General features: G+C 50.9%; 1 protein-coding gene across 1 annotated transcript; it reads left to right on the forward strand.

The window, feature by feature from the left end:
• The first annotated feature begins 18 nt into the window (after positions 1 to 18).
• On the forward strand, positions 19 to 11,099 carry PDAP1 (PDGFA associated protein 1). The gene is made up of 6 exons (XM_008586474.1): positions 19 to 107; positions 3,336 to 3,427; positions 4,953 to 5,060; positions 6,673 to 6,794; positions 9,059 to 9,210; positions 10,357 to 11,099. Exons 1-6 carry the CDS (start codon positions 95 to 97, stop codon positions 10,413 to 10,415), a joined length of 546 nt encoding a protein of 181 aa, XP_008584696.1. The 5' UTR covers positions 19 to 94; the 3' UTR covers positions 10,416 to 11,099.
• Positions 11,100 to 12,608: the final 1,509 nt, after the last annotated feature.

Genomic DNA, 12,608 nt, shown 5'->3' on the forward strand with positions numbered 1-12,608 from the left:
GAGGGGACTGGACCGGGCGGAAGAAGTCGAGCCCAAGATATTTCCGGTTCCGGTGTCAGTTCGAGGCGCCGCCGCCGCAGCCGCCGGAGCCGCGATGCCTAAAGGAGGTGAGGAGCGGACGCGTGTGGCCTGCGGGCCTCTTGGGGCGGCCCGTGTCCGGCTCCTGCTGTCCCCTCAGCCCGCCGGCATCTCGGAGAGTGGCGCAGAGGGAGGACGTCCACGCCAGCTGAGAGCCAGGCCTGGGCTTCGACGCCCAATTGTTCCCATGGGGAAACTGAGAACCATGGTGGCCTAGGCCCACTCCCTCGGGGGTCTGAGGAGATTCGGAGACTCGGGGTCCTCGCCGGCGGGGAAAGCCGGATCCGGGACACGCTTCTCCAGGTCTGGGGGGTCTGGAGTTTTCTCCTACTTTTAGACGGGCTGGGGACTGAGTCACCGCGTCCCGCTCTTATGCCGGGCCCGCCTGCCTCGCGCATAAAACGTGGGCCTCTCGGGCACCGGCTCTGCCAGCCCTGCCTAATAAGACAACATGATGCTCTTGAGCCTGGCAGACCTGGCTTTAACTCCCCTGTTCGGTAGCGGCTCAATGGGTGCATTTCAGCCAATCGCTTAAACTCTTTGTGTCTCAGTTTTCTCATTTGCGAATGGGGGTAATGATTGTACCTACATCATAGTACTGATGTGAGGTTTAAAGTGGGTTATCTTCGTAGAGGGTGCAGTACATTGCCCGGTAAGCATTAACTATTACCACTTGTAAGTGGCTTCCCGGTACATTGGAGCCCGTCCTCCATCCTCTTTCCCTTTACAATCAATAGTCCCCAGTTTGAATAAGTTATTTAACCTCTTCCAGCCTGTTTTCCTCATCTGGAACATCGAGCTAATAATCTTTAGCTTGGCGAGTAGGGGATAGGGGTTATAAAATGATAGCGCACACAAAGTGCCTGGCCAGCTCCTAGCACAGAACAGATGTTCAGTTAATATTGGTAGCTCATGTGTTATGTTGATTAATGCACTCAATCCACAGGAACATCTGCCTGGAGGTTTTTCATATCTAAATCACTTCTTGACTCTACTTCCAAGATATTGGGTTTTACAGAGCTGAATGTTTAAACCTAGCTCTCCACTGATTTATACTGTAGCCTGTAGAGCCATGTCTCTTCTATGTTCCCCCAGTCTCTTTATCTGTAAAGGGATTGCTGAATGAACCATCTTGTTCCCACAGTCTTACTTAGGCCAAGGTTGGAGGTTACAAGTAGAAAATCTTAAATATGAATTCTTAGCTAAACGACTTGGTCTTTTGACTTGTGGCAAAAGCTTGCAGGCAGACATGGTTTACATTTCCTTGCTTAGGTTAATTTGAAAAGCACATGAAAACATGCACATGTTAGAAGCAGAGCACAGGACCAGCTATTGTTTTTATTATTCTAACTGTAAAGCATTTTTAAAGTCTTGACGAGCCTATGATAAAAGTTACTGTAGACCAGGGTAAGGTCAGTATCCTATAGCCATATAGGGTATGAGAGGGATATATGCCTCATATCCCTCATATGGGATGAGAACCTGTAGTAACCATTTTTTTTTTGAGTTGTTACTGTTGCCTGGAATATTAAGAGGTTAAGAAAGGGTGTTGGGTTTTTTTAATGGCAAGCTTGATCTCTCACAATAGGACTTTCATTAGCATAGACTTAGACACCCCTGGGAGCCCAGGTAGTCATTAAAAATGGGTGGTGTGTTCCATAGCAGCCCAATTATGGTTCTGCAGCTGCTGTCTAGGAAGTCAGGGGAGGTCAGTATCTCTGCTGCTCTCTGTGGAGTCCAGAGTAGCTCTGGCTGTCTAATTACACATTCTCTGCTTACGGTGAGGGACTCTCTGGAAATCAAGTGGGCCTCAGCTTCCAGGAGAGGTCCTTGTGGGGAATCAAGACTGCAGCCACTCCCGCATCCTCCAGGACCAGCAGAGGGGATGTCATTCTGCTATAAAACTGGCTGATGGCTTTAGCAGGGGTCAGTCTATTGTCCTGGCTCAAGAGAGTTGTACTATAAAACTGATATTCCTAGACAAACTTTAATGACTAGTCATATCTTTAACTCTTGGGCTGTAGTCAAGTTTATCTTCAATTGTAAGTTTGTTTGCCAGTCATATTTCTTACTGTGAGCACCGAGATTTTGCCTATAGGTTTTCGGTTTTTAAAAAATATTCCTTCTGGGGCCGGCCTGTGGCTCACTCGGGATAGTGCGGTGCTGATAACACCAAGGCCACGGGTTCGGATCCCATATAGGGATGGCTGGTTCGCTCACTGGGTGAGCATGGTGCTGACAACACCAAGTCAAGGGTTAAGATCCCCTTACCAGTCATCTTTTAAAAAAATAAAAAATAAATAAAAAATATTCCTTCTACCATACCACTAAGATGAGCACGAAGTATTTTATTTCTGGCATTTGAAGTAAATCGCTTATGTGGCCAGTGGTGTTTGTCATTGTTGTTTTCCTACCAAATATTATATTAGAGAGAAAAGTAACAATCTTAGCAGACATTTTTGTAGTGCTTATCCAGTGCCAGGCACTGTTCCAATAGCCTTATATATATTAACTAATCTATCTTCATGACAACCCTATGAGTTATGGACACGGAAGAGGAAACTGAGACTCTGAGAGGTTAAATACCTGCCCAGAGTCACAAAGCTAGTAAGTGGTAGAGTTGAGATTTAAACCTAGGGGTTGGACTCCACAATTTGTGCTCTTCACCACTCCGCTTTGATCTTAAGTTTCCTTGTCTATAAAATGGGACCAGCAATGACTCCCGCACCATAGGTTTGTTCCGAGGATCAAATGAGCCCATGGCTGTGACAGAACACTGCAAGTAAAAAGCCCTGTAGTGATAGCGGGGACATAAGTATTGCACATTTTCGTAATTGCATCTGAGTCCACTATTTTGGATTCTGGGCCGGCCTGGTGGCGCACTGGATAAGTGCGCCGCTTGGGAAGCGCGGCGGCGCTCCCGCCCGAGGGTTCGGATCCCACACACTATTTTGGATTCTAAGGGACCAAAGGGTTTAGCCAGTCACTCCGTGTGGTGCACAGTCCCTCATTACTTCTCCTCAGTCTTCTTCATGAGAACCTGCATCCAGTACAGAGTTTGGCGCACAGATGGTCACAAGTTGCTTCTTGTATCCCTCTGAACACATGAAAGTAGAGGAGGTGCAGGTTTGGGTGGTGCCTAGTATGGGCTGCAACCTCTGATGAGAGCACCCCAAGCAGGACACCACCCTCTAGAGTCAGGGCAGTCAAGGCAGCTGCTTGCCTCTCACCTTCCTAAACTGCCAATCCTTGTGCAGGGAGAAAGGGAGGCCACAAAGGCCGGGCAAGGCAGTATACGAGCCCTGAGGAGATCGACGCACAGCTCCAGGCTGAGAAGCAGAAGGCCAGGGTGAGTACATGCCTGTCCAGGCCACTCCAGTGGCCCAGAGTGGTTCCCTGTCTCCTTGGCAGAGAGGCCAGGCAAGGACTACCCATTCAGGGACAAGTCAGCATGTGGGAGTGGGTAGGGCAGCAGGCAGCAGATGTGAATCCCAGATGTGAGCCATGAGTCCAAAAGAGAGCCATCAGTTAGTCAATTGATTTAATTGACTGGATCAATTAGAAAGAACATTATTCGTGTTGCAGCAGTTGCCTTAGTAGGTTTCTGTTCTTGATCCTGTGTACCTGTCTTCCAGGGGCTCTCCCTTCACAAGGCTCTGTCGGAGAGCCATCAGTTAGTCAATTGATTTAATTGACTGGATCAATTAGAAAGAACATTATTCGTGTTGCAGCAGTTGCCTTAGTGGGTTTCTGTTCTTGATCCTGTGTACCTGTCTTCCAGGGGCTCTCCCTTCACAAGGCTCTGTCCACCCACAGCCGAGCTCCCAGCACCCCTTGTTTGTCTGCTGCAGCCACGCAGGACTGCTTGGCAAACTCAGCACGCGTTGCCATGCCTTCCCACACTCCCAACAGGCAAAGTACTGTTTGTTCCTCAAGACTGTTCAACGTCACCTCCTCCGTGACTCTTACAAATTGATGCTAACCACCTTTCTCCCTCCAGTCCAAGCTGACTTAGTAGTTCCCTGTCCTCTGTTCTGTGGTACTTTGTCCAGCCCACTGTTAGGAAACAGAATACATTTCCATCATTATTGGTGTTTGCCTCTCCACCACACCGTTAGATCCATGCCTGGATGAAGGGCCAAAGAGAGCTCAGTCAGGGCCAGACAAGTGCACAGCTGAGAAGTGCCCCAGGATCTCCAAGAAGGGAGAGGCCACTTCTAGCTGGGGGGTCTAGAAAGGCCTGATGGAAGAGCTGGCAGCTGAGCAGGAACTTGGAGAATGTGTGGGCAGGTGCCAAGAGGAGAAGGACATAGGTTTTTGTAAGGGAATTTTCAGTGGGAATGCAAAAAAGGTGAAGGGAAGCAGCCTGCCAAGGTGTTGTTTTGGGAAGCTGGTGTTGCAGGGCGAGTACATGGGTAGGTCAGGGCGGCTGGCCTGTCACAGATGATGGGAGTGGAAAGCAGGGGGAGGCCTTGCCCAGGAAAACCAATACGATTTGGCAGCTGCATGTGACAGGTGAGGGAGCTGAACAGGACTGTAGTTTTCAGCCACACGACTGAGTCCTGACCCAGGCTGCCTGAGGTGGCTGGATCAGGGAGGGCAGCAAGGTCTTTTGTGGCTGTGAGAAGAGCTTGCGGGACTGTGGAAATGGCCTCAAGGCTGTGAAGCTGAGTGGATAGGCTGCTTGTCTCTGACCCAGGTCCCCCACCCTGGGGGCCAGGGTCACAGAGCAGGACCCTTGTCATACCTGTCATTACTGAGCCTTCTGGAGGCTTAATTACTCAAGGTCCACAGTCTAAGGGTGGTAGCGGGGTCACAGTCTTGGGGGTTTGTTTTGCATTTTTGATTCTGCAGGTTGTCCATTTCTGAAACAGGAAGAAGAGGAACAAGAAGAAGGTGGAGATGGGGCTGCAGGTGACCCCAAAAAGGAGAAGAAATCTCTAGATTCAGATGAGAGTGAGGAGGAAGAAGATGACCACCAGGTACTGTGTCTGATGGAGATCTGGGACCTGGACTCACTTATTCAACGAACATTTATTGAGTGCCTGTTCATTACCAGTCCTGATGATAGATGCAGAGTTCTTGCTCCTGAGAATTCATATTCTAATGGGGAGGTAGAGACAATAAAGAATTAGATGAACAGTATAATTTCAAGTAGTGTTAAGTACTACAAATAAAAGGCACTGTGACTGAGGTACTTGGAGTAGTGTTGGGGTGATGAGGTGATTTATAAGCTGAGATCCGAAAAACAAGAGGGAGCCAGCCAGTGAAAATTGGCGTGCAGAGCAATTGAGGCAACCAGATTAGTAAGTGCAAAGGCCCTGGGGTGGGAACAGTCTTGGCATGTTCAAGGAACAGAAAGGGGCCAGTGGGGCTATGACTTAGTATGTGAGGAGTAAAGTGGTTCATGATGCAGGCCACGAGGTTGGCAAGGGCAGCTCCTGTATGACTGTTGAAGGGGTTTGGGTTTCATTATAATAGGGGCAGCTGGCAGAGGCTGTGAAGCGGGAGAGAGAGATGACCAGATTTGCTTTTGAAGGATTATTTTGGCTTCTCTGTGGAGAGTGAATTGTTGGGTGTTGAGGGTGGGAGCGGGGAGATGGCAGCAGGATCCAGATAAGAATTGTGGCTTGCACTAGGGTGGTGGCACTTGCAATGGAGAAGAGTGGATAAATTTAAGCCATATTTGGGGGTTACCAAGGGAACGAGGAATCAAGGGTATACTTAGGATTGAGGGGAGGAACAGGTTGGGTGAGGGGTGAATCTCAAGTTCTGTTTAGGCATATCAAGTTTGCGATGTCAGTCAGATATCCCAGTGGAGGTGTCAGTGTGGCCAGATTGTGTATGGGCATGTGGAGCTCTGTGGAGTGATCAGATTGTTTGGTGTTTGGAAGCTATCGCCCTTAAGGAGAAAAGTTAAGCTTGGCAGGGCTTGAAACTTTGACCAAGCCTGCTACATCAAGAACTTGTGTTCTCCTTTCTTCCTGAGCTTCTCCAGGGGAGGTGCCAGCTCCCAAAACACATAGACTCTGTGATCTAATGGTTCATTCACAGGTTACATTTTTCAACCATCAGCTGAGATGGGTAGGAATTGGAGTTGGTCGTGAGAACACACATCCTTGGCCCGCCCTACGCTGGGGATCCAACCTATGCTTGTTGCAGGAAAAAATCAGGGATGGGAGTCTATGGAAAACTCCTTTTGGAGACTTAAGCTTGAAGTGGAAGAGTAGTGCTCTGTGTTGAGAGTTTGTGAGTGGGGCTAGGGCTCACATCACACCTACTGTCTACTTCCTGGTTGACCTTGGGCACATTATTTAACCCTGAGCTCCCATTCTGTCACCTCTGAAACTAGGATAACAGTCCCAGTTGCTGGGACACTTGTCACCCACTCATTTTCCTTGCCCCTCCCAGGCTGGTAAAGATACTCCTGCGTGCTGTCCCCATTGTGAGACTTGGGGTGAGCATCATGTGGGCTGGGGGTGGAGTAGGAGTTTGTCCCCATTCAGGTGGGCTGTAGGGAGCCAGTGGAAGTGGCCTTCAGAGGCTCTGCAGGATCTAAACTTCTCCAACAGTCAGCTTCTTGCCCTGTCCTAGCAAAAGCGCAAAGGTGTGGAAGGGCTCATCGACATCGAGAACCCCAACCGGGTGGCACAGACAACCAAAAAAGTCACACAGCTGGATCTGGATGGGCCAAAGGAGCTTTCAAGGAGAGAACGGTAACGTCTGCTGGCTGGGCCTTGTGACCTGGGCACATGGGCCAGATGGGGTGGGGGAGTTGGCCTGTGGGTTGCTGAGGCACTAAGCTCCTCGGCCCTGGCTTCCTGGGCTCTGAGGTCCCCAGTGGCTGGTTGGGGGCACTAGCCATGTTATACGTTTCATTTCATTCCCCAAAAGCTCTTTAGTAGCTTCTCAAAAACAAAACAACCAGAATATTTTTTCACCAGAAGATACATGATGTCAGGAAAAATAGAACAGCAGATTCAGACCTGAGCTTGAAGTAATGGCCCAGGGATATGGAGAGTTGACCTCCAGAGCCATACCCTCAGGACACTCCTTATTCATCTTGATCTGACCATTCCTGGCATGCATCCATCCATTGTGTCCTGGCCATGGGGATTGGGAGGGGATTGGGGGCCTGGGCCAGACCGAAGGCAGCCCATCCCAGGGAGGTTCTGCTTGGTTCAGCCAGCTGCCCCAGGCCTCTCCAAGTCCAGTGTGAAAGTGGAGCTATAGATGTCTTCCTTGTGAGTTGTGTAAGGATCAAGAACAAGTACTGAAGTGCCTGGCACATGGTCAGCCCTTGACAAGTAGTGCCCTGACTATTGAGGGCCACCAGGTGAACTCAGGGTCTTACAAGAGGTGGAAGGCTGCTGGGAAAATAGCCCTGGTTTCTCTCCTGACTGGGCTGCTAGGATTTCAGTCCACTTCCCTGTGCTGATCCATCACGGCTGAGGGGTGTATCTATGAAAACCCCACGGGGAAGGCCCATGAGCTTGGGGGTGTTTGGAGGCTACTAAGGACTCTACCCCTCCAGGAGCTTCCTTCTTAGGATTGACTCCCCAGAAACCCAACAGCATGGGCTGGTGCTGGCTTTCCCAGAGTAGAAAGGCTTTAGTGCCCACCCAGGTTCTGCCACTTTGCACCTGTGCAGCTTTGGACAAGTCACTGCCCTCTCTGGGACTCAATATCCTCACCAATAAAGTGGGGATCCTGTTGCTACCCCTGTCCTTTGGACTTGCAGAGAAGATAACCATAAAGGCCAGCACCCTGCCTGGCACTTAACCTTCACTGAGGGCTGAGGGGGCCCTGTTTCAGGCAGGCTTGTTCATTACGAAAGGCTCAGCTTAGAGGCCTCTCAGTCTGGCATGACCCTCCTAGGTTAAGATCTGCTGGGCTCTGGGTGTTTTCTCCTCATTTCTGTAGCAAGTTTTTTATCCAGTCTCCTGGATGAGCCATCTGCTGATCCCACTCCCAGTGGCTAGCCAGTGCCCCATGCCTTGTTTCTCATTACTCCCTGGCCCTCTGTACTGTGGGAGTCCAAGTCCCTCCCCCAGCCTCCTGCTAAGCAGGGCTGTCCTCTTCACCAGTACTTGGTTCTTACAGAAACCCAGTGCAAATGGGACCCAACGATCTCACACTGTGAAGTGTGTCCATTTCAGTTTATCTCAGGCTTGAGATTATCCTCAAAGGGAAACTAATGACCACCACTCTCTACCTAAGTGTGTTGGTTACTGACACTTTGGCTTACGGGAGTCCAGCTTTTATTCTCACACCCCTGTTGATGGAGGCTTACCCCCTTAGGAAGCAGCCTCTTGCACATCCAAGCTGCTCTAACAGTGTACCATATCATGTTGACCTGAGATTGGGTGTGTCTCTTTCCCAATGCACGGGAGTCCAGCTTTTATTCTCACACCCCTGTTGATGGAGGCTTACCCCCTTAGGAAGCAGCCTCTTGCACATCCGAGCTGCTCTAACAGTGTACCATATCATGTTGACCTGAGATTGGGTGTGTCTCTTTCCCAATGTGGCCCTCATTCCATGCCCTGTGGTTACTTGGTCCACTTCTTTCCCCATTTCTTATAGAATGTGGTTTCCAGTGCCTTCTTCCTTCTGGTCACCTTCTCTGGAACACACAGTTCACTTGGTTTTGTTCTGCCTCTCTCAGTGTGGCTACCAGACTCTAGTCATGAGGCCCTCAGGCATCCTCCCCTCCCCACCCCCCAGCCAGACACTCTCCACTCTCATGCTAAGGCTTTTTCAAGGACACAGGTGTTTTTCATCTGGGCCTGTTCCTTCTGCTTGCTTGTTTGGTGAGTGTCCATCAAGCAGGGGCACATGGAGCCAGGGCCCCTCCCTCAGCCATAGCACCCTTTTCCACCTTGTTCCCAGGCCCAAGTGCTTGGCCTTTATTTTGGCTCCCACATCCAGCTCAGCTAACGGTGGGGAAGATGTCCCCTGTGACATGATTTTATCCAAACAGAGAAGAAATTGAGAAACAGAAAGCAAAAGAGCGTTACATGAAAATGCATTTAGCTGGAAAGACAGAACAAGCCAAGGCTGACCTTGCCCGGCTGGCAATCATCCGGAAACAGCGGGAAGAGGCAGCCCGAAAGAAAGAAGAGGAGAGGAAAGGTAAGTCCTGGGCTGCTGGTGCAAGGGGTGACTACCAGACTCTGGTTCTGGGCAAGCCACCAAACCCTGAAAGTGTGTCCTTTGTGAAATGGGTTTAGGGTGAGAAGTGGCAGCTGCTTGACCAAATTGTTGAGTAGAGGCTCACCCTGCATGTGCAGATGGAAAGGTTCCTGCTCACCACTTCCCAAGGGTGCTGGGAAGGGTGCAGGGGCCTCACAGACTCAGGTGTGGGTTGGACTCTCAGCAGAGCACTGTCCATCGTGGGAGAATGGTCACTGCCCACCAATAGTGGGAGGCCTCAGGGAGCCATGCACCTAGTACAGACCTTTGAGGCTAGAAGGTCTCTAAGGTCTCTGGTGCTTTGTGAAGCCAAGAGAGCTACTGAGGGTCACCACTGTCCATCTGAGGGGCTTGGGAGGGTACGCTGGATTCATAACACTGCAGACCCAGTGAAACCTGGCCCAAGAGTCCCTCTTCTCCATACCCTCCCTCCAGACTGGCCAAAGGTGGTAGGGGGTTTCCCCTAGGCCAGGGACCTATGGGGACTTGGTCCAGTTTATAAGAGCATTTGACTTGTGACCTTCCATTTCCTGCCTCATTGGATATGAGGAAACAGGCTTAGAAATGGGAAATCAATTGTTCAGGGGCATTGTCACCACACTGGAGATCTGGTAATCCCAACTCCCCACTCAGCTCTGCTTCACAAACCCCAAGCAGGAAAGAGCTTCATGTGTAACAATTTGAATGTTGTTGCTGATTTTAGACTTTAGACTTCAGAACCCATGGGGAGAGGTTGGAGTTATAGGGCTTTACTGGGGAGGTGGGGTGAGAAGTTTCTGTTTGCCCAGGAGGTTGCATGTTGGTGGGCCTTTGTGGAGGGGGCAGCTTTCAATAAGGTATGGCAGCCACTCAGACACATTGGGAATGTGGTGCCTTGGTCCAGTGGCTTCAACAGAAATCCTCTCCTACAGGGAGTGTCAGCCTGGGCCCTGCTGCTTGGGTCTCTTCCTTGTCTGCCAGCTGAGCCCGTTGCACAAAATGTTTTCTGAGGCCTTTCAGGCCTAAAGTTCTGTGATTGTGGGGTATGTGTGTGGAGGAGTGGTTCTGCTTTGTTCTAACTCCTACCCTTCTTTTCCAACCCCTCAGCAAAAGATGATGCGACTTTGTCAGGAAAACGAATGCAGTCGCTCTCCCTGAATAAGTAAGCGCAGCCTGTGGGAGGAGATGCCAGGGACTGGGCTGCACTGCCAGGACCTCTGCTGTGTCTCGCCCACCCTGGGCCCTGGCGCCACTGCAGCAGCCCCTCATGGCCAGGAGCCCCTGTGGCCTGGGACCTGCTCTTCATCTTGGCACAGAAATTGTTTGGGGGGATGTGGGAGGGCCTGGGGGGAGGGGCAGCTGCTATCTTTTGAGACAGAAAGATGCAGGACAGCATTTCATATGTAACCATTTGAATGTTTTTGCTGTTTTTAGAATTCAGAACCCTTGCTGGGGGGGTGCCTGGGAGGTGGGTAAGAAGAGCTTCCGTTTGTCCAGTAGATTGCACGTTAGTGGGCAGTTGTGCCAGGGGCTGGCTGCTGATGACTTTGTGACAACCAGCCCCAGTCTGTGTTGCCTGGGTGCTTACCTAGAGAGGGGCCATCTCTAGGAGCCCATGCCCCTAGGTCCCTGAGGGTCATGGCTTGTCCCTGGCCAGTCCCCTCCAACTGAGGCCCCTCCTCTCCACCCTTCCCCACCCCATTCTCACCCACCTGGCCAGGGCCAGTGCGCATTTTTAACCCTACCCATTGATCATTTCAAGAAACTTCTATTTACTGTGCAGCACCCAGGCAAAACGCTCCACAAATTCAACTTGTATATTTGGCAGATTAAATTTGACTTTATCTTAATCCTTGTTTTGCAAGCTGTCTTTTGGCTCCTGTACCCCAGCTGGTTTTTACCCAGCAAAGCATGATGTCACTATCGGGCAGGTGCTCCTGGCAAGGTTCAGTGCATGTACCTAGCTGTGGCAAGCCTTTCATCAGGCAGCACTGAGCAGGGTGCAGGGAATCCTGGACCCCAGGATTGGAGTTGGGAGAGACCTCAGATGCCAAGCCCAGTGCCTCATAATTGCCCCTCGCCGTCCGCCCAACCAAGGAGGGATCTTAGGCCAGAGCGGCCAGGGACTCTCCACAGCAGGCTGGAGCAGCACCAGGTCTCCCTCTCGTGGCCTCCAGGTTCCGCCTGGTGGTAACAGCCTCAGGAAATCCATGCTGGAGGAAGCATTCCAATAGCTGATACCCAGCACTGACTACCTGAGAGCTATTAGCTCATTTAATCCTTACCACCCTGTGTGGCAGGGACTGGCACTTGGAAAACTGAGGCTTAGTGCAGTCAAGTGGGCTGCCTGTGGATTGAGGCCCAATGAAAAGTAACCCCACAACACCTGTCCTGCCCCTCAGATCTCTGTGAGGGGGCATTTCACCTTGTGAACAGAAGTGTCCTTTATATGATCCTGAGAGGTCAGCCGGTCTGTTGACATGATTGGGTGCAGAGGGAGGGAAGTGTAGTTTGGGATGTAGGGATAGAATGTAGCCCCTGACTCCCAGTGACTTCTACCACACCCCCCTGGCCTTGACTATCTTGGAGGTCAACAACCCCAGGAACCTCGAGACACCACAGCCACCAGCGTCTGCAGCTCACCCTGGCCTGTGGAGAAAATCCCCCTGGCCCTGACCCCTCAGGAGAAGGAATTAACTCAAAGATTTTGCCAGAGCACCTCCCCCTCCCCTGGGAATAATGCAGCAGCTACTCAAGTTCAAGTCTGTGGCCATGAAAATGAGGTTCTCTGACCAGATGGAGGAAGGTGCAAGAAGGTGGTGGCTATCTGGCAAGGTTCACTATGCCCCATTGCTGGCTCCAAGACAGGGTGTGATGAGGTAGGTGCCTTTTAACATGTGTTGGAAGCCGGAGGTCTATGTGAGTTGGTGGTATGAAGAGACCATGTTTGGCAACATTCCCAGTGTGCTCAGGACTGTCCTTGGCTCATTCTACCTTGGGGAGAAGCCAGAGGTAAGGACTTGCTTGGTGTCTGCAGGCCTAGGAGTGCAGTTTTCCAAGACTTGCGTGGGTATGTGGGGGGTGTGCCAATGGGAAGCGTTTCCCTGCAGGTCTGCCAAGAGGCCCTTTCAGCAGATGTCCCAGCAGTAGGGCTGGGAAGTCAGACCTGAGTTTGAATACTGGCTCTGCCACTTTCCATATATGAAACTTTGTAACTGCTTTCTCTGGTGTTCAGTTTCTCCTTCCTTAAAATGGGTATAACAAGGCTTCCTTCCCAAGGTGGGGACACAGTAACTCATGTCTGTTAAGACTCCTTCAGCTGTGTCCACCATTCACCCCAGGAGCCCAAGCAGGTGTTG

Source organism: Galeopterus variegatus, unplaced genomic scaffold, assembly GCF_000696425.1.
Source record: "Galeopterus variegatus unplaced genomic scaffold, G_variegatus-3.0.2 Scaffold3997, whole genome shotgun sequence".
NCBI classification, from domain to species: domain Eukaryota; kingdom Metazoa; phylum Chordata; class Mammalia; order Dermoptera; family Cynocephalidae; genus Galeopterus; species Galeopterus variegatus.